The sequence below is a fragment of the Zea mays genome, chromosome 8 (assembly GCF_902167145.1).
Source record: "Zea mays cultivar B73 chromosome 8, Zm-B73-REFERENCE-NAM-5.0, whole genome shotgun sequence".
NCBI classification, from domain to species: Eukaryota; Viridiplantae; Streptophyta; class Magnoliopsida; order Poales; family Poaceae; genus Zea; species Zea mays.
The window spans coordinates 124119146-124140042 of NC_050103.1; the positions used below are offsets into that span (position 1 = coordinate 124119146).

Below are 20897 nucleotides of genomic sequence, written 5' to 3' on the forward strand. Positions count from 1 at the left end.
GGGAATTTCCTCTGATTGATCTTGGTATGTTCCTCACATAAACAGAAATCAGGTTTCCTTTCTATTTGTTTGGAATATAGACGGAGGGGTTGCTATGGTAAACAAGACACTTATGTATGTTTTCCAATATATTCAGAAAATGAACCTTTGGGATTCGTGGAAAATGAAACCATATAGCTGACACTTTGTGATCCTGGTTTTACATCAGTGAAATTTCAGTCAAAAGCGAGCACAATATACACAAGCACAAAAACAGAAGAAGCACTTTTGTCGGCTTTACAAAGGAATGGTATGGCCACAACCACTTCTTCAAACTGATATCGCTCTGTTTTGATGGTTTTGCATGAAATCATGCAAATGGTAACGATGAGGCTCCTGTTGTGAAGCTCACGAAAAGCTCAACATTCAGCTATGAGCAAGCCTGGCACAGGTTAGCTGCTTTATATACTGTTCACAAAACCTGGCACTTCTTAAATATAGTAAGAAGTGTTATTTCTGTAGCTTACAATATTCCTTACATCAGTATATAAGATCGTCAAATATTGTCTTGATCTGCATAGTGCAAAATTTACAAATACACTAAATTGTTCGACATGCTTTTGGATTGCTCTTGTATTCCTTCTTGAACATGTAGCGACCAAATCCGTTATGCTTTGGTGCAAAATTGCTTCACTTTAGTAGTATGTATACGATGATGAGGTTTTGACATTATTAATTTGCAACGGAATAAGCATAACAAGGTCACTAGAACAAAGTGGTGGAAGCTTAAAGGGGATGTGGCTCAAACTTTCAAGGAGAGAGATATCGAGGAGGGCCCTTGGGCAGAAGAGGGAGACACAAACATCATGTGGAGGAAGATGGCGACATGCATCCAAAAGATAGCTTCAGAAGAGTTTGGGTTGAGTCAAGGAAACAGAAGGAAAGTTAAAGACACTTGGTGGTGGAACGAAGATGTCCAAAAGGCTATCAAGGAGAAGATAGATTGCTACAAACGCTTACATCATGACAAGTGTGCAGACAAAATAGAGAAGTACAGGATAGCGAAGAAGTCTGCAAAGCGAGCGGTTAGTAGAGCTCGGGGTCAAGCCTATGACGACCTTTATCAACGGTTGAACACAAAGCAGGGAGAAAAGGATATCTATAGGATGGCCAAGATACGTGAAAGGAAGACAAGGGATGTCAACCAAGTCAAATGCATCAAGGATGAAGCAAACCAACTATTAGTGAAGAATGAGGAGATGAAGAACAGATGGAAGGAGTACTTCAACAAATTGTTCAATGGAGGGAATGAGAGTTCCACAATAGAATTGGACGAACCATTCGATGACAACAACAGGGGTTTTGTACGAAGGATACAAGAATATGAAGTTAAGGAGGCGCTAAAAAGGATGAAGGTAGGAAAGGCGATGGGCCCTGATGGTATCCCTATCGAGGTATGGAGATGCCTTGGAGACATAGCGATAGTATGGGTGACTAAGCTTTTCAACACCATCTTTCGGACAAACAGAATGCCCGACGAGTGGTGGTGGAGTACGTTAGTACCAATCTTCAAGAACAAAGGAGATGTTCAAAGTTGTACTAATTAATCTTATTAATTAGTGTAATGTGGTGGGCCTTGGAAAAACACAAAGCATCAACAAAGTACATTAATCTTATTAAAGATATGTACACTAATGTTGTGACAAGTGTCCGAACAAGTGATGGAGACACCGATGACTTTCCAATTAACATAGGACTACATCAAGGGTCGGCTTTGAGCCCTTATCTTTTCGCTTTGGTGATAGATGAGGTCACAAGGGACATACAAGGAGATATACCGTGGTGTATGCTTTTTGCCGATGATGTGGTACTTATTGAGGAGATTAGGAGTGGTGTTTCGCAAAAGTTGGAATTGTGGAGGCAGACGCTGGAAGCAAAAGGTTTTAGGCTTAGTAGGTCTAAAACAGAGTATATGAAGTGTGATTTCAGTGCCATGGGGTATGAGGATGGCGATGTTAGTCTTGATGGGCAAGTGGTACCCAAGAAAGACACTTTTCGTTACTTAGGATCAATGCTTCAGAAGGAGGGAGACATCGATGATGATGTCAGTCATAGAATTAAAGCTGGATGGTTGAAGAAGCGGGAAGCTGCATGTGTCTTATGTGACCCCCGGGTGCCACACAAACTAAAAGGCAAATTCTACAGGACAGCAATCCGGCCGGCTATGTTGTATGGAGCAGAATGTTGGCCCACTAAAAGACGACATGTCCAACAACTAAGTGTGGCAGAGATGCGTATGTTGCGCTGGATATGTGGCCACACAAGGAGAGATCGAGTCCGGAATGATGATATACGAGAGAGAGTAGGAGTGACGCCAATTGAGGAGAAGCTTATGCAACATCGTTTGAGATGGTTTGGATATATCCAACGAAGACCTGAAGAGGCACCAGTGCATATCGGAATAATTAGGCATCCCGAGAATGTGAAGAGAGGTAGAGGTCGACCAACCTTGACGTGGACAGAGGCTGTGAAGAGGGACCTGAAGGAGTGGAATATTGATAAAGAGCTCGCCGTGGATAGGAAGGGGTGGAAGTGTGCAATTCACGTGCCAGAACCCTGATTTGTAGTTTCGCTTTTCCTCAATCGTTTGACCTTTTCTTGTGCCCCTTTAGATCTTGCTGGTTCTTGTGGGTTTTATCTCTTTTTATGTGTTTCCCCGTTTCGTCGTTTTTCGGTTCTCCTTTGCCTTTGTCTCCCTTTTCTTTTCTTTGGGGGTTGAGCTCTGAGGTTTTCATATGGGGTTTCATCTCTAGCCTACCCCAACGTGCTTGGGACAAAAAGGCTTTGTTGTTGTTGTAATCAGAATTCAGAACACTCCATTAGCTGAACATCTACAACCAAACATGCTTAGTCTGGCCCATTTGGAAAAAAGGGACAAGAAGCTATGTGATGACCTATGCTATGACTATCAATTTTCTCTTTGTGTATATCTCTATTCTGGGAACTTGTAAGTGAAGAAACAAAATAACAAGCACAATTTCTTGTAAAGTTCACCATAATTAGTAACGACCAAGCCTCATAGTATTTTTGCTATATCTCTCAATGACATATTTAAGCTGATAACTTGATGATGTAGTACTCTGTATGCATATCTAAACTGCAGATTGATCTACTTGAAAGTTGCAGCTATGGATGATGGACTAAGTGCAAAAGAAAGGATATGCTTTGTAAGTGATCTTGAATGAGAATATTGCCAAACTAATTGCTACCTACATGTTTCAATTCGTCTCCTGAGTTTTCTTCAGAAATATTAATTTTATTGGAAGTACCTGTTCATTGCATCTCTAAGATAAAAAACATATCGTTGAACCAATTTTTTTCCGAACGCGCAGGAGAACTGCGCCCCATTATATATTAAGCAGAAAAAAGGAAAAAAAGGTCTACAGAAGACCCTCCTTACGGAGGCCAGAAACAGGCATACAAATATAGATCCAATAGGGGATAAAAAACATACTACTCAATTCTTCCTAAGGCTCTGCCAAGGGTGCAACCAAATGAGCGAGGCCTTTTGCACCGGCTATTTCCCATCTTCTTTCCTCACCAGCAGCTCTGAGACTTAAAGATATACTTGGATTACAGCCATCAAAAATGCATTTATTCCGATGATTCCATAAAGTCCAAGCTCGCAAAATGATGAGAGAGTCAAGTCCTTTTTTTGTAAGACCATGTACTGCTCCCCCCGCCACTTCCCACCATCCCAGGAAGGAGTTTGCAGCCGGCTGTGGTGCAAGTGAATGAAGACCAAATTTCCTGAGTAAAAGGTACCAGAATTCTCTTGAGAAGGAACATTGCACAAGGAGGTGGTCCAAAGTTTCTTCCTCTTGATCACATAAAAGGCACTTCTCCGGTTGATTTAGGCCTCGCTTTGCCAACCTATCAGCTGTCCAACACCTCTTATGGGCAACCAACCATATGAAAAAAACGACATTTTGGCAAGGCCCAAGACATCCAAGTTCTTTTATAGGGTTCGAATGTCACAGATCCCAGGAACAGACCTTCATATGCTGATTTGGCTGAGTAGACACTATTCGGGGCAATACTGAAGATATGCTTATCCTCAACCTTGGTCTGCTGCTCGATGCCAGAAATCAAATCCCAAAGCTGAAGGTAATCTGTCAAAACCCCCACTGACAAAACTCCTCTGATACCAGAAATCCATTTGGCGCTAACAATTGCTTCCTGAACTGTCCTACAATTGATTACCCGCTTCGGAATTGTGCTGTACAGCCTTGGGAATAGATCTGCAATTCTTTTTCCATTCAGCCATTTATCCTTCCAAAATTTGGTATTGGTTCCATCCCCTACTTCAGTGGTCACTACTTTAGAAAAGAAAGCTCTAGCCTTTTTAGGAACTTGTATTTGAAGACCAGACCAGGGGCGGGAGTGATCAGTCTTTTCTAGCCAAAGCCATCTAAGTCGAAGTGCCCAACATAATTCTGGAAACTAGAAATACCAAGCCCTCCAAGGTCTAGGGGGCGGCAGACTTTTCCCCAGGCAACAAGACAATGGCCACCTCTAGCTTCTTTGCGGCCTCTCCACAGAAAACCTCTTCTAATTTTATCAATAGCATCCAAACCCCACTATGGGATATCCACTGCCATCGCTAAATAAACAGTCATTCTTGTATTGTAAGAACATGTTGAACTTGCACTCTTCTTCCGGCCCTTGTCATTAGGTCAGCCTTTCAATTAGGGAGCTGATCATCTATCTTATCAACAAATGGTTGGAACTGTTGCCTAGTCAACTTGTGTAAGGATAAAGGGAGCCCCAAATAACGACAAGGAAAGGTTGAAATTCCACATGGCATCAAGGTTTGAACTTCGAGCACCTCATCAGAGCATCTGATAGGATACTGATATAGTTACCCTGGCTACGGAGGTTGTATGAGTGGCTAATGGTTGGAGGGTTGGAGGAAGAAGTGTGAGAGATTGCCGTGGTGACGCCTGACCTAGGGTTCAAGCGCAACAATGGAGTTGAGAACAGCAGGGAGGCAAGACTCAATCTCTTTCTTTGATTGGTCTTTCCTGATTACAGACTAAAGGCATAGAGGGCTTATATATTGCCCTGGCCTAACAAGACTTCCTCCTTTTAAGGGGATCTAAACAAACTACCTTTATTTAAGGAAAATCTAAACAACTCTAGCTATCTTATTTGAGTACTTATCTGCTCAGTCTAGCTTATCTTCCCCTGGCTGCTTAGGCCGGCGCCAATATACTTTTCCAGTCATAACAGATACACATTTGACTTTTGCACATTATTATGTAGCCTAGAGGCATCTCCAAACAATTGAAGAATGTTAAGAGTAAGGTCTATATCTGCATGTGTTGGGCATAAGAAAAGGACCACATCATCAGCATACATGGAGACTCGATGGAGCTTTTTTCTACTAGAAAGCTGCTCAAGCAAACCATCATTTTCTGCCTTTGAAAACATGTAGACAAGAACATCCATAACTACAATGAATAGCATGGGTGAGAGGGGGTCTCCCTGACGGAGTCCCCTTCAATGCTTAATATGGCAACATGGAAATCCATTCAATAGAATCTAAGTAGAGGAGGTAGCCAGTAGGCCACATATCAAATCCCTCCAAATCTGCCCAAAACCTAGCTTCTTTATAACCTCAATCAGAAAAGGCCAAGAAACAGAATCAAAAGCTTTTGTAATATCTAATTTCAGCAGCAAGCTGGCCTTGTTTTGTTGATGAAGCAGCCTGGAGGTTTGTTGGACCAGCATGAAATTGTCTTGAATGAATCTCCCTTTTATTAATGCACTCTGATTAGGTGACACCATCACATTGAGCTTGCTGGCCAATCTATTAGCAAGCATTCCGGTGACCAACTTGGCAAAACTATGCACCAAACTGACAGGCCTGAAATCTTTAATACTATCATCTCCATTTTTTTGGGGATCAAGGTGATATAGGCTGTATTAAGGAGCCCAAAATTGGCAAATTTCTTGCCCCAAACAGCAGAGATGGCAGCCATAATATCAGGCTTAATAATTGTCCAGCAAACCTTGTAGAACCTTCCTGTGTTACCATCAGGGTGTTACCATCAGGGCCTGGAGCCTTATCTGAAGGAAGGCATTTGATGGCATCCCAGACTTCTTGTTTTGAAAAGGGGGCTTCCAGATCGGCTAGATCATAACTAGGCATTCCAAGAGCCTCCAACTCAATCGCCCGTTCCCTATCCATACTGTTCCCCAACAGATCGATGTAGAATTGGTCCACACAGGCAGCTTTCTCCTCATGACTGGTTAGGACTTGTTCCTCATCAACCAGCCTTGCCACATTTTTTTCTATTATGGTGACGGGCATGAAGGTGGAATAGCTTTGTATTAGCATCCCCATCTTTGAGCCATGAAATTCTTGCTCTCAGCCTTGCTATAGTTCGCTTGAAAGAGGATAATAATAATGCCTGTTTCTTGAGTCTGAATTTGAGCCAGAGTTCAGCAGGGCTGAGCACTCTACCATCCTGGGCTATTTCCAGCATATGTAAGATTTCTTTGGCAAGAGCAAGTTGGGATCTCACATGCCCAACCTGCTTTTCGCTCCAGGCCTGCAAACTTTTTGCTGTTCCTTGTAACTTCATTTCCAGGGTTTTAAAAGGACATGTAGCCGACTCAAAAGAATTCCATGCGGCAAGAACAATATCCTGGAACCCCTCGAGCTTGGTCCAGAAGGATTCAAAGTGGAAACGCCTTCTTCCAGAATTATTATCCCTAAGCCCCAGAATTAGAGGACAATGATCCGAATCCTATGAGGCAGTACTCTGAAGAACATTGGGGAAGAGCAACTCCTAATCCACTGAGCAAAACACTCTATCTAGCTTGACCAGAACCGACACATTCTGTTGGTACTGTCTGCCATGCAAGGGAATTTCTTTCAGGGCCATATCCTCAATTAATCTTCGAAATCTACCCGTCATTGCTCTGTTGAAATTATTATTGTTCTTATCTGAGTCTTTATAAATGAGGTTGAAGTCGCCAGCCAACATCCACGGTCCAAGACATTCAACCCTAATATCCCTGATTTCTTGTAGGAACATAATCTTCTCATTGTCTCCTTGAGGACCATAAACACAGGTCAGCCACCATTCATTCCCCCTTTCATTACAGAACTGAACTGATATACTATGATTATCTAGTCTTTTTTGACCAGTGAAACCCAAATGCTGCCTCCAAGCCACTAGAATGCCCCCAGGTGCCCCAACAGAAGGAAGGTAAATGAAGTCACTAAAGTTCGTCCCAAGCATGGAAAGAATCAATCGACTTGAAATAACTTGCATTTTGGTTTCCTGCAAATAGACCACCTCTACCCTTGAGGAATCAACAAGTTCTCTCACGGAGTCTTGGCGCACATAATAATTTAGACCTCTAACATTCCATACAATTTTTTTTGAAGGATCCATTAAATACATTAAAAAAACAACAAGCCACCAAAATATCAGACCTTAACAGAACACCAGATCAGGTGGAGTGCTCCAGCCAAACAAGGCTGAAAGGGCTTCAATATGACATTGAGACAGAGGATGAGTGAAGAGTTTTTTATACCCTTCGATTGCTTCTTGGCTAATTCCTTTAGATTCTGTGATGATTTGTAAAGTCCTCATAGCTCTCTTTGTTGATCTGCCCCCCAGGTCCTGCATCTGAAATTCCACCCCAATACCAGCCACCCGACGACTTCTTCTCGGAGCAGAAACAAATGGGGAGGGAGGTGGCTGATGTCGTTGTGTGATGTTGTCTGGAACCGGCAAGATACCTAAAGGCCTTCTGCAAATGTTGTTGACAAAATCCTCCCTACGTGATCTCCCCGCGAGCCCTTCATCTTCAACATTCTGAGCCAATCTAGAGGGCGCCAACAGAGCAGGTACCCCAGTTACATCACCGTCTTCCTCACAATTTTCTTCTTCAAAAAACTGATCCGCTTCCTGATCGTGCTGCTGTTGATGCTTCGAACTCTTCCTGAAGTAGACTTTCAAAGGAGCAGATACCTGAGCCATGATAGAAGACGGGGGGTGGGGGGGCTCCTCGGAGCTGGGGGGAGAGAAGGAATTGCAGCCGACAGAACCATTGCACCAGGCAGGGGCGAGCCAGGTCCAGGCCTCTCCAGCAACCCATTAGGCATATCCTGCTGGGGTGAAGAAAGCCTACCCAGGCCCAACGTCCCATTCACCAAAACGTCGGTAGCCAGAAGAAACTTACGAGGCGAGCTCAAAACGGTTTCCTTCTGCAGCCCAGCCAAAGAGATTTGTTGGGGCAAAGGTGGCCTAATAGAGCCCAACGACTCGGCAAGAGGAAAATCCACGTCACTAGGGGCCTGGTGGGGCGAGCTAGATCCAAAGGTATTCAACGGCCCAGCAGACACATCCAGCTGAGGCGTCCATCGAGCGATCCAGCCCCGCGGCCCACCAGGGCGAACATTGGAGGGACTCTTTAGCTTCTCCACCGACCTCTGGTCGACAACATCGGGAATAGGCATCTCTCGCCTGTCCGCCGCCATGCCTTCCTCGTTTCCCATCCAACGCAATGACTGCGTCTCGTGCCCCTCAGCTGTCTCCTCGTCTCCGTCTTTTCCTGAAACGCGAAGCGGTAGCGCCTCGTGCCCCTCAGCCGTCTCGTCATCTCTATCATCTCCCGAAACGCGAAGCGGCAGGGGGTCCTCCACCCTAGACACATGCACGTCGTGCGCACGGCCCAAGGGGAGCCGTGGGCCTAGGTGAAACTGGATAGGTCGCCGCGAATCCCCAGCATCACCGTGACGACGAAGATGGGGATCCAGATCGTTGTGATCCTGATCATCATCCGATCCCCAGAAGGGCGCCGGAGGTGGAGGTGGAGGAGTAACAGAGGTCGCCGTATGGAGGTCGACCGGGCGACAGGAGATAGCAATCTTATATGTTAAGCATCTCTTCTCATGAATAGCATCCCTAGGCTCAATGATATGTAAATCCAATTTTCTGCACAACCTTTCAGGGTTTAAACACCATGCACGCACCCAAAAGGATGCAAAATCTCTCCCACACACTGTATTGTGATGTACTTCTGTTATCCAACATGAGTTTCTCAGAATATGCTCCGCCGTAGAACGAAACCATGCATGCTCTAGGATGCCTCTAATCTCAATATCCACTAATTTGGACAGAGAAGAGGCAGAAGCATGAGCAAATCTCGACCATTTCTTGAACAACAAAGTGAAAAGAGGCCCCCGCAGTGCCTTTCCATCATTGAAAACCTTAGATGCAGCATCTTCATTAGGCAGTAACAAAAGGAAGTCTTCAGGCATTGTCTGATGAATCGTCATGTCCTTCACTGCATATCAAACTGGCGTGCAACTTCTTCCACAACTTCTGAGCCAAGGACCTCTGGCTGTGTTCCGGCCATAGAGACAAACAGAGCACGTCGGAGAGCAATTTCCTCCCTCGCCAGATCATCCGAGAAGTCCAAAACGCAGGAGGAGTTGAGTGCGAAGTCAATCTCCTTAGAATTGTTGACAAACAACAAGGATGGAGCCGGGACTACCGCTCCATCAACAGGAACCAGAGATATTTGCCGAGGGTGATCATCCGTCGTCATCTTTCCCCTTCCGCGCTTGGAACGGTTCCGCTTCCGCGTGGATCGTAAGCCTTCATGGCCTCCACCACTAGGACCTTCAGCAGGTGCAAATTCTGTCATCCTAGCCTCCTGCGGTGGGGAGATCCTTTTCCAGACCGACTTCCTCTGCCATGAGCCCGAACCATCGTTCCTTAAAGGAGCATCCCCCTCCATCCTTGTCAGACGCTGTCAGATAGGAATTCTGTCTACCTTCTTTTCGTGCTTCAGTCCGCCAAATCGCTTCATACGAGCCACATGTCTCGTAGGGCAAGAGCTCACCTGATGCCCGAACTCAAAGCATCGAAAGCATCGAGTAGGACGACGACACACTGCAGCAAGGTGGGAGGAGGAGAAACAGTTGAAGCACCTGCCTCGGAGATCCACAAGGGACCCTCGACGAGGAAGGTGCACATTCTGGATCTTCTTCCTGCGCTCAACCACTTGCCAACCAAACTCGTCCCGATGCAGTGCCATAGGCTGACTCTGCACCACCGAGGACACACCGACCTTCTCCTTCTCCTTCACAGCCTCTGGAGCTCTTGAGCTTGTCGCGGTATGAGAAGGAGCCTGGATTGGGGTAAGGAGGCGCCTAGAGCCAGACACGAGGGCATCTTTAAAGGAGCAAGGCGCCCGGGAAGAACCACCAGACGAGGAGTCATGATCAGCGTCACTCCAACGTTGTGTCTTTGAACGCCCACCTTGTCGAGCTCGGTAGCTGAAAGGTCCTTCGCCTTGAGAGGTACGCAGGGAGGTTGTTGGGGGTGGTCGCCGAGTCCGGAGTGGAGGTCAGCGAGAAGCCTTGGCTACGGTTGAGAATTGGGAGGTGAGGGGTTGGAGATGGCCGGAAGTGGAACATGGTGGGGGGGAGGGGGGTGGAGAAACCATTTGGGCCACCAATCGTTCACTGCGATCTCAAGCCAAGCAACACCATCGTTGAACCAATAATATGTGAATATGTTATCAAGCACTGCAACAAGGATTGCTATTTCCCTAAAAAAACAAACAAACAAGGACTGCTATCCTGCTGCTTTTCTCATTCCATTCTAAACTGATATTATCCTACCACTTTTCTCTTTCCATTCTAACTTCAGTCTCTGATAACCACTGATTGTTTATCATCTTTTTTATCATTCATTTTTATACGCCCAAATCTTGTTAGCCATTTCTTATGAGATGGGAATATCTTTTGGTTTACTTGCAGCTTAATTCCATGATGGATCTTGGAAGCGATGTTCAAGTTCGTGCTGCTGGAGGTCTCCTAGCAATATTAGACAATGAGAGACTTCTTGACACCATTGAGCAGATGGAAGGTGGAGCATCCATTGCGATCGATTCTGTGGTACAGATCTCATTTTATCCTCTGATGGAGATAAATTGAACACACTGATGTGTTGAGATTTAATTATATCTTCTGTCATGGGCTGGGCTTATGGCCCCAGATGGCAGTATGCCAGATCAGATCCGACCTTATATACTTCTGCTGCCCTGGCCGACCGCCCGTACCCAACAGATTGCCCATGACAACTTTCAGTGGCAGTCTAGTTTGTAATCAACAAAATTATATACATAATTTATTTCCTACTTTCAAGGATATAGTTACTCTCACGTGTGTATCTCTAGATTTATGGTGTATATGGTCCGACGAAGTGTATATAGACGGAGTATATGATCATACTAGACCATCTATAGCAGTATGTATGTCAAATATGCAAGTATACATAGAGCATATGGCATGTTGGGATTAGGGTTACGGAGGTCATACGAGTGGTAGGTTTGGGGTCTAGGGCTAGGACCCCGATGCTTGGGCGCCGTCGGGCTATTGGCGGAGAAGCCGCGGTATTGTCTACGCGTGAACAGTAACGCCGATGAATAGTAGATGAGTTGGGGGGGAGCATGGGCAAGATACTTGCCTGTTTGCTTCTTTCTTTAACCAAAGGGGTATAATATATAGGCTGTGATAGCAACCCCTAACAAACTAACTAACTCTATCTAGGAGTTCCAAACTATTTTTTTTCTCGAACGCGCAGGAGAACAACGCATCATTATATTGAGAGAGAGAAAGGTCCGAAGTGGACCACAGTACAATGCCAGAACAAGGCACAAAAAACACAGGAAAACAAACAGAAAAAAATTTTCTATCCTTCTAGTTTTGATTAGCAACCACTCTTCCCTCTTCCTCTAGTTTTGAAATGAAATTTCTTTTCTTCCTAAATCGAGCCTGCATATGGAAGAATTTAGTATTTGCATCACCCTCTTTTAGATACTTGATTCTGGACCTCAAACGTGTAATTGTTCTTTCTATAGAAGCATAAACAAAACAATGTTGCTTCAGCTTTCTTAGCAGCCAAAGTGTATCTTCTGATAAAACTCTGTTGTCCTGCGCTGTTTCCAGCCTATGCATCACCTCCCGAGCAAGGTCCAACTGGTTTCTCACATTACCCACCTCTTTATGCCCCCACGACTGCAAATGTTTAGCGAGCCTTTTAAGCTTTTGGGACAGCCTCACCAAAGGGGGCAGGACGCCAGAATTGGCTGATTCCAGGAATCAGCCACCACCTCCATAAATCCAGGAAGTTTGGGCCAGAAACCTTCAAAGTGAAATCTGCGCTTCCCCCTACAATCCTCTCTGAATTTGAGGGTTAAAGGGCAATGATCAGAGCATTCAGTGGCGTTGCTATACAACAAACAATCAGGAAAAAATTCCTCCCAACTAGCAGTGCAGAAAACATGATCAAGCTTCACTAGGGTGGGTTCCTATCTCTGATTCGACCAAGTAAATTTCCTACCAATCAAAGGAATTTCCTTCAGCTCCATGGAGTTAATTAGGCTCCTGAAATTACCCATCAAAGTCCTATTGATATTGGTATTATCCTTATCCTTTGGCTTAAAGATCAGATTAAAATCACCACACAATAACCATGGCCCAACACAAACATCCCTGATCTCCCGTAATTCCTGTAGGAAGGATAACTTGAGACTGTCCTGATGAGGCCCATACACACCTGTGAACCACCAAGAAGCACCAGACTCATCCTGAAATTGCATTGAAATTGAATAATTTTTTTATAACAGACGCAACTGAAGAAAAGGAACCATCACGCCAAGCAATCAACAACCCCCCTGGATCCCTGAGCTGGTTTGGAGACAAAGTTACTGAAACCAGACCCAGGGATGGAGAGAATATCAAAATCTGATATGGCACTTAATTTGGTTTCCTGTAAACAAATAATGGAAGGCCTAAGGTCAACCACCACTGATTTAATAGAATCTCTTTTAGCCCGGTCATTAAGGCCTCTCACATTCCAAATCAAAAAGCAGCGATCCAACTCCAAACATCAAAAAGGCCTAGCATTGCCCAACTAGAGGCACTTCCCAGCCAAAAAGCGTTGCCACAACAACAATATGGTTACTTGAGAGCCCATTCTCGAAGAGCTTTGCATAACCACTGGCATCTTTGAGAGAGATTCTCATTTTCATCACAGAAACCCAGATGTCTGCAGACCTGGGTAGCAGAACTAGAACCCAACTCTGAAGGAAACTTAGCCACTCTCCTGCTGTGCCTGGGTATGAAGTTACTTGGCACGGTCCTCTTCCTCCTACTGGTGATCCGAGGGGGGGGGGGGGCAGCAATCCATTAATCGGTTTAGTGACAACACTCTTGAACTCTTGCAACGGCGATGAAAGCTCACCCGCATCATCCTGAACCGGCTTCAAACTAATTTTCTTTCTCCTGGTATAAACCTTGAGGCAGGGAGGATTATCCTTCCAAGCACGTTCCAACTGGTTGAATAAAACCGAAGACAATCTGCTCAGAGATTCTTCTGTCCAAACATTGCACTGTACAGAAACCCCAACCTGAGTAAAAACATTCACACTGACAGGATGAGCCCCAACCTCATGATTCCCAGGAACAGGCAGTGCAACTGAAGAATCAGCAATAGGATTCAGATTATTCCTCAGGGGAGAAGAAGGCGCCAAATAAACAGTCGATCCCTCACGTGACCCATTTAAAACACCAGAACCTAGCTGATCAACAGGCACCAACACATCATCCGAAGCAGCCAAAGGAATAGGAACATTGGAAACTGGAGACCCAGGAGCCTCCACCTCTGCAACCGAGACCAACGGGAGAGTATGGGCATCAACTGGATCCCGAACCACGTCCGGATCAATGGAGACATGAGATCCAGGAGCCTCCATCTCTTCAACCGATGTCATCGGGAGAGAATGGACATCAACTGGGTCCAAATCCAGGCCAGGAACAGATACCACCGAGGTAGAGGGCACTCCCAGCAGGGGGGCACATGTGCCACCCTCTCCACCGAGGCCGTCAGAGGGGAAATGGCATCGACTGGTCCGCCACCCGCCTTCGCCGAAGTAATGCGCGGACCTAGCCGAGAGAGCGCAGAGACCCTAGCAGATGAAGTTGGGGGATCTTGCAGGTGTGGCCTCCGCCTACGGCGATCACGATCATCTTCACCAAAATCAGGTAGAAAGGGGGGTGACTGGTCTTCACCCGAAACGCCCCCAGAACTAAGAATCTTCACTGCAACCTTGAACACCATTGAACGTGGAAACCAAGACCCATCTTCAACACTGACCCTTGGTTCAACGGCATGGAGATACAAAACATCAGGCAGTGATTCCGACGAGAAGCACCAAACCCTCAATCTGAAAGCAAACATATCTGTGTTATCTGAAGAACCCAAGAGCAATCCCTGAACCAAGCAGTGAGCACTAAGCAAAGCTTCTGCAGTCTCCAACTCCCAGAGAGCAGGAATCCCCTGGAGTTCGATGTCGACAAGCACGGGCAAGGCACCTCCACCAGAAGCAAACGCATGATGCGACCATCTTCTAACATGTAAACGGAAAGGGGGCACGAGAATCGACTATCCATTTTCAACAACTCGCTCCGCCAATTCCACCGAAGGGAAGAAGATGAGGAAGGAGTTTGGCGCAGCACGACAGAGATGGAGCGTATCTGCCTGAAGATCAAATTTCAAGGCCAGCGCATCCATAATCTCCATGGCGCAACCATGGCCCTCCTCCCCAACAACCGTGACGATCAGCGCACGACGAAGCTCTTCCTCCACGCGATCAATCCTTCCCGAACGTCAGATGATACATACGTTATGAGTGGACTGTAACCGCACCCTATAGGGTTTGTGCCCGTGGGCACGCGAGTAATCTGTGTCCATTGCCATCCCTAGCTGCCGGGGTGAAGGTAGCAGCCGCTGGCCCGGCCGACGGTGCCCGCGTAGGGGATGGCGTAGCCAGTTGTCGGGTACCATAATTAGGGGTACCCAGATCACAATCCTAAAGTGCCTAGACGCTTGAGTAAGAAGGGGTCATAAGCAAACACGCTCCCAACCTTACAAAGGTCCGAGGGACCTAAGTCGCAACTCGCGCGAGGCCAACCCTGGGCGAGTGCCGCAGTCACGCCTCGCCCGAGGCCAACCTTGGGCGGGAGACATTCACGGCTCGCCCGAGGCCAACCCTAGGCGGAAGCTGCAGTCACGACTCTCCCGAGGCCAACCCCGGGCGGGAGACACAGCCACGACTCACCTGAGGCCAACCTTGGGCGGGAGACACAGTCATGGCTCACCCAAGGCCAACCTTGGGCGGGAGATGCAGTCACGGCTCGCCCGAGGCCAACCCCAGATGAGCAGTGCATTTTCGACTCGCGCGAGGGCGTCTCGTGCGACGCTCAGGGAGCTACCTGCCTCGGCCAACCACTTCGATCCCAGAACGTGCGTCTGTACGTTCACCTGCCCCGCCGAGGGTACCAAAGTCAACAAAGGACGACACGACTACGGTCTAATCTACCTTTACCACCCACGACGATGGTTAGGGCGCAAATACGGGGCACTATTCCCCCACATCGACCAATGTTTCAACCACCCTGACTACATGTAACATCTAATCCCGACATCGGTCTTAGGAGAAATCTCCAGCTCGCTCGAGCCCAGCCTCAGCCAATTGCCCCAGCAGGGGAGCACGTGCATTGAATGCCACCTACTCTCCCGCGAACCTCGTAGAAGACCATGCCAAGCACTGTTTCAACCACTCAGACTCGACACACTTGGGAAAACGTCTCATCCGAACCCTGTACAGGCTAGGGCTTGGACGCATGCCCATGCTCTCGAACCCATCCTCGGTTCTCTACCGAGTCAAAGGAACATGCTATAGGGATCGGGCGTCCTTCTTCTGACCAAAAGACGACACAAGGACGAGGGCCATCTCGCTACAGGGATCTGACACAAGGACAGGAGCCATCCCGCCGGCCATGCCGCTACAGGGCTTGGACACATCTCCTCTGACCACAACAACATCATGATCACCACTGTACTCCTGGGCCTCCTTGCGACTGTAAAAGGAGGAGCCCGAGGCCTTATATGGTAGGACTTCATGGCACACGACTCACCTCACTCCTGATATTGGCACTCGCCTCAATCATACTTAGAGACTTGGGACTCACTCCTCTCGACTTGCTTGTATCCCCTACTACGGGCACTTAGGTGCAAGATAATACAAGTCTCCCTCCCCCGTTGGATGTAGGGCCTTCTCTTGCCCGAACTAGAATAAACCTTGCGTGTCTTCTTGCATTAACCATCCGGGACAAGAGCACACAACACAAATGTACTAGTTGGTTAGGACCCTCGGGTCAAAACACCGACACCGGTAGACGCGTAGATGAGTTGGCCAGTTGGGGGCAAGCATGGGCAAGATACTTGCTTGCTTATTTCTTTAACCAAAGGGGTACAATATATAGATTGTGATAGCAGCCCCTAACAAACTAACCAACTCTATCTAGGCCTTCTAAACTAAGGCTTATCCATTTAAACAAACTAATTGATACTTATCCATCTAAACAAACTAACTGATGCTTATCCATCTAAACAAACTAGCTGATTTTATTAGGGCTGTTGGGCTGCCGGTCATAACATGGCACTACTTATTTTATATATTACTGTAACAATGTTATGATAACATATTAAAAATATGGACTCTTGCGCAAAAAAATCACACGGTAGAATTTAAAGTATCTTAAAATAAATATATGGACATACTCAAAATGATAAATAATTATGGATATATATATATATATATTATAATATTATGGAAATATGCATTGAACACATTTTTAACAGGTTGACTTTCTCCTACCTATTTTTAGCTAGCATTGAATGCCTTGACTTATACTCACAGAGACAAGTTCCTTAAACTTGATGCAACTGCTCATGAAGCACTACAGATTTTTCAAGTAGATAAACACCCTAGTTACATGGGAATTGGAAGGGCTAAAGAAGGGTAAGAATTTTTCATGGATTCAAGTTTTTTTGTGCTAGCTTTTGGCTGGCATCCAATTTTTAATAATATTGACGCACCACAGGTTCTCAGTTTTTGGCATGCTCAACAAGGTAAAATCTCTTTCATGTTTGTTTGGAAGTAAATTATTTTCATAGTTTCTAGGCAATACCATGGCTAAAGGAATGCTGTAGTATTTTATACTATGAGGTGTTTGGTTGCGTTTTTCAAAACCATGATACCATGGTAATTTTGGAGTATTGGAAGCTACACTCTAACCCAAAGTTTTCATAATATGGCTAGCTTTTGTCTAAATACCATAATTTACAATGTTGTATCCAAACAATAGGGGAGCTAGCCAAGACTATGGTATTGTCATAACAATTGCAAAGTATAGTATTATAAAACCATGGTTTTGAGAAACATTATTACCAAACAAGCCCTTCTTTGTTTACTTCTTTTCTGAAAAGCACTGACTGTATTTTGAATTTAGTGTGTCACGCCAATGGGAAGACGCCTCTTGAGGTATCTCTTACCTCTGATAATAATGATTGCAATAATGGTAAATCAAGTTTGTATAACTATTCCATTTTTGGTGTCAGGGCATGGTTCCTACGTCCTATAATTGATATTGATGCCATAAATAATCGCCTCAACACAGTATCCTTATTCACTTTCTCAATTCTTGATGCCCAATTGCCCACTAGGCACCATTAGTTTTCTGTACTGTTTTCCTAGAAATGGCAGATAACATTCTTTCTTTGCTGTGAAGAAGTAATGTCTGCATTGCGTGAGACTTTAAAGTCTGTCAGAGATGTTCCCCGCATGCTTCAGGTTGTAAGCTGGCAACACATACAAATTTTAATGTGGTGTTATTTGTACCTTCTTTGGTTGTGAACTTATAATACAATCATAACCCTTTTAGGCCTTTACTATGTCAATATGTCATAGAAAGACCCTTTTCAAAGATAAACTGAATATTGATCTTATAGCTTTAATTATGCTCTCTTTATGAAAAATTGGCCTCAAATTCTGCTTCTGAGTTTTTTTGGGTCTTGTGGTAGTTTCACCCTACACTTGCTTCCAAATTTTTCCGTGGTCTGATTTTCTTTGCCCACCCTTTTCTTGCTATAATATTGTGAATTTAGCATAAATAGTACACATTTTGTTTCTCATAATGAATAGTGAATGAAGACATTGTTTTGGTTTATAGATTGTAAAATTAAAACCTGATATTGTGCTTATTCTTATGAGTGTCTCCAAGCATGTTGATTCAGGTTTAGAGCTCTTAATACTCATGCCTGATATTTGTTTTTTCTGTAGAAGTTCAACTCTCCAAATTCCTTCTGTACAAGCAGTGATTGGAACACATTTCTTAAGGTACCCCAAAAATCTTGATTCGAAATGCCTACATTTTAACCTGAAAGATAGAAGACAGATGTCTTCTAGTTCAATAGTACTTTTATGCCTTGCATGCTTGTGCAGTGCTTGTACCATGTTTGTTATAGAAATTTACCCAATCAGTTTAATCCATAGCTTTGTGATGTTGGTGATGAAGATCTTAGCAAATAGGTTGGCTCCTCATTTGGACACATTGGTGGCAGCCAACCAGAATGCATCTATAAAGGGGTGCTGCATTCATGACAATCATCTCATGGTCCGACAAACCATCAAACACCTTCATAATAAAAAGGCTCCTAGTATTTTAAAACTGGACATCTCCACAACTTTTGACTCGGTCTTTGGCAATTCTTGCTAGAAGATTTAAGACATCTAGGATTTTTTCCCATTTGGTGCAACATGGTCTCTAATTTGCTTGGCACTGCCTGAGCTCGCATCCTTCTTTGTCAAGGACCCCTTTCGCCAATGATGTTTGTTATGGTCATGGATGTCCTTAATAGCCTCTTCCTTAAAGCGGGAGACTTATACCATGGTTCTCCTTCCTAGCAAGTTTACTTTTTTGAATAAACTATGACTGAAGTGTTGTATATTCAGTATGCACATTTGTGTCATCGTAAAAAAAAATCTGCCTTTTCCCCATTTACTTATTGTTGTATATATGTTTCCCCCTTTTTTCAGTGTATTTGCTCTCTGCTGCATATAAACAAGATTTTTGAAGTAGGAATATCAGAGCATCTGGCAATTAAGTTGCAACATATGAACATTGATTTGATTGGAAAGGTACCAGTCTCCAAGGGAGAACCATCAGTTCCACCAATCCAATATTAAAATCTGGACAAGTTTTATGTGTTTATTGTATCCTTTTCCTCATTGTGCATCCTTTATGTTTTCAGGCAAATTCTTCTATTACAGCAGAGCTGGATTACATGTCAGACCTGGTCAGTTTAAAACTTTGTCAGGCTCCATTTTGGTTCGGAAATATTGCGATCTTTATTTGTATGTTTGATAGAAAAATATGCACAAAAGTACTGATGGGCACAATAAATGGGTTGACTGCAAAACTTCTTGAGCAACACTTGTTTTTTTATCAGGTGGTGTAATGATCTAGTCTTCTCCCGCTCTCTCTAGAGATCTATGTCATATCTTATCTTGTTTTGTGCCAGACTGCCACTGATACAAATATCATTACACACTATACATGTAGTGTGATTTTTGGGTACTGTTAAAAAGTTCATAAGATAATTATTTGTGAAACTTGTTGCTTCAGGATTTAAGACTGAACAAACATTACACACTTCGACACATTCTTCTATCAGGCCCAGTCCCAGTCCGGCGAAAGGGCCTTTAGTGTAATGGTTAAGGCTTCCGAGTGGCACCTCCAGGTCCCGAGTTCGATCTCCCTTGGGAACGAATTTCGGGCTTGGTTAAAAAAAATCCCCGCGTTGTGTCCCACTGCTGCCGGGTTACGTTCTACGCGCCACCCTCCGGCTGGGTCGTTGCAGAGTGGGCGGTGACAACCCGCTAGTGATGGGGGGAGCCCGCTAGTGATGGGGGGCCAGGGTTCGTAGATTTTCTCGGCCGGGACCATGTTTCAGTCTCTTCTTAATATAATACTATGAGGGTAGTCTTTCCCTCCCCGGCCGATTTTTATTAGGCCTAGTCCACCGCATGTTAGAATACAAGTGAAATGTCCATCTGTATCCATTATCTTAATCTCTTGGGTAGAATTGGTCGTGTTGGAATACAAACCCATGCCCCTAACCAGGGATGGGGAGTAGTATTAATAGACTTGGTAACTGGGCCAGGCCCATTACAGAGAGGGGTGAGACGGTAATTACATGGGGAACACCTCAAACCCTAGAATCCTAGACGGGTAGTCTAACACCCCCCGCGGTCACAACTCTATCCTGTACAGATGTTGAGACTGGATCGAAAGTCTAAAAATACACTCGACGGTAGTCCCTTGGTGAAGATGTCGGCGAACTGCAGCGTGGTGGGGACGCTGAGAACCCGAACGTCACCGGCAGCGACACGCTCGCGGACGAAGTGTAGGTCGATCTCCACGTGCTTCGTGCGCTGATGCTGCACGGGGTTGGTGGAGAGGTAGACCGCACTGACGTTGTCGCAGTAGACGAGTGTGGCGCGCTGAAGAGGACTGTGGAGCTCATGGAGGAGCTGGCGGAGCCAGGAGGCCTCTGCCACACCGTTGGCCACGACACGGTACTCGGCCTCAGCGCTGGAGCGAGAGACGACGGGCTGCCTCTTGGCGGCCCAAGAGACGAGGTTGGCGCCCAGGAACACGACGTAGCCGGAGGTGGACCGGCGCGTGTCGGGACAGCCAGCCCAGTCAGCGTCGGTGTAGACCACGAGCTCCGACGTCGGGGATGGGCGGAGTAGGAGGCCGTAGTCGAGGGAGCCGCGGAGGTAGCGTAGAATCCGCTTGAGCGCAGTGAGATGGGGCTCCCGCGGAGTGTGCATATGCAGGCACACCTGCTGGACGGTGTAAGCGATGTTGGGCCTGGAGAACGTGAGGTACTGGAGCGCGCCGGTGAGGCTCC

At 45.6% G+C, this 20897-nt stretch overlaps 1 protein-coding gene across 7 annotated transcripts in view; it reads left to right on the forward strand.

The window, feature by feature from the left end:
- Positions 1 to 357: 357 nt before the first annotated feature.
- LOC100217093 (uncharacterized) overlaps positions 358 to 20897 on the forward strand; it is a 36995-nt gene continuing 16455 nt past the window's right edge. The window contains exons 1-11 of one of the 7 annotated variants that reach the window (XM_035961328.1): positions 358 to 430; positions 3143 to 3206; positions 10832 to 10983; positions 16840 to 16941; positions 17024 to 17051; positions 17432 to 17463; positions 17541 to 17598; positions 17686 to 17772; positions 18262 to 18318; positions 19018 to 19119; positions 19233 to 19277. In XM_035961328.1, the coding sequence (XP_035817221.1) occupies positions 3168 to 3206; positions 10832 to 10983; positions 16840 to 16941; positions 17024 to 17051; positions 17432 to 17463; positions 17541 to 17598; positions 17686 to 17772; positions 18262 to 18318; positions 19018 to 19119; positions 19233 to 19277 (702 nt within the window). In that variant the 5' untranslated portion in view covers positions 358 to 430; positions 3143 to 3167. Of the gene's footprint in view, positions 431 to 730; positions 3207 to 7676; positions 7907 to 10831; positions 10984 to 16807; positions 16942 to 17023; positions 17052 to 17431; positions 17464 to 17489; positions 17599 to 17685; positions 17773 to 18261; positions 18319 to 19017; positions 19120 to 19232; positions 19278 to 20897 lie in introns of those variants that run through there. The other 6 variants (XM_035961323.1, XM_035961325.1, XM_035961326.1 and 3 more) reach the window with 6 other exon arrangements.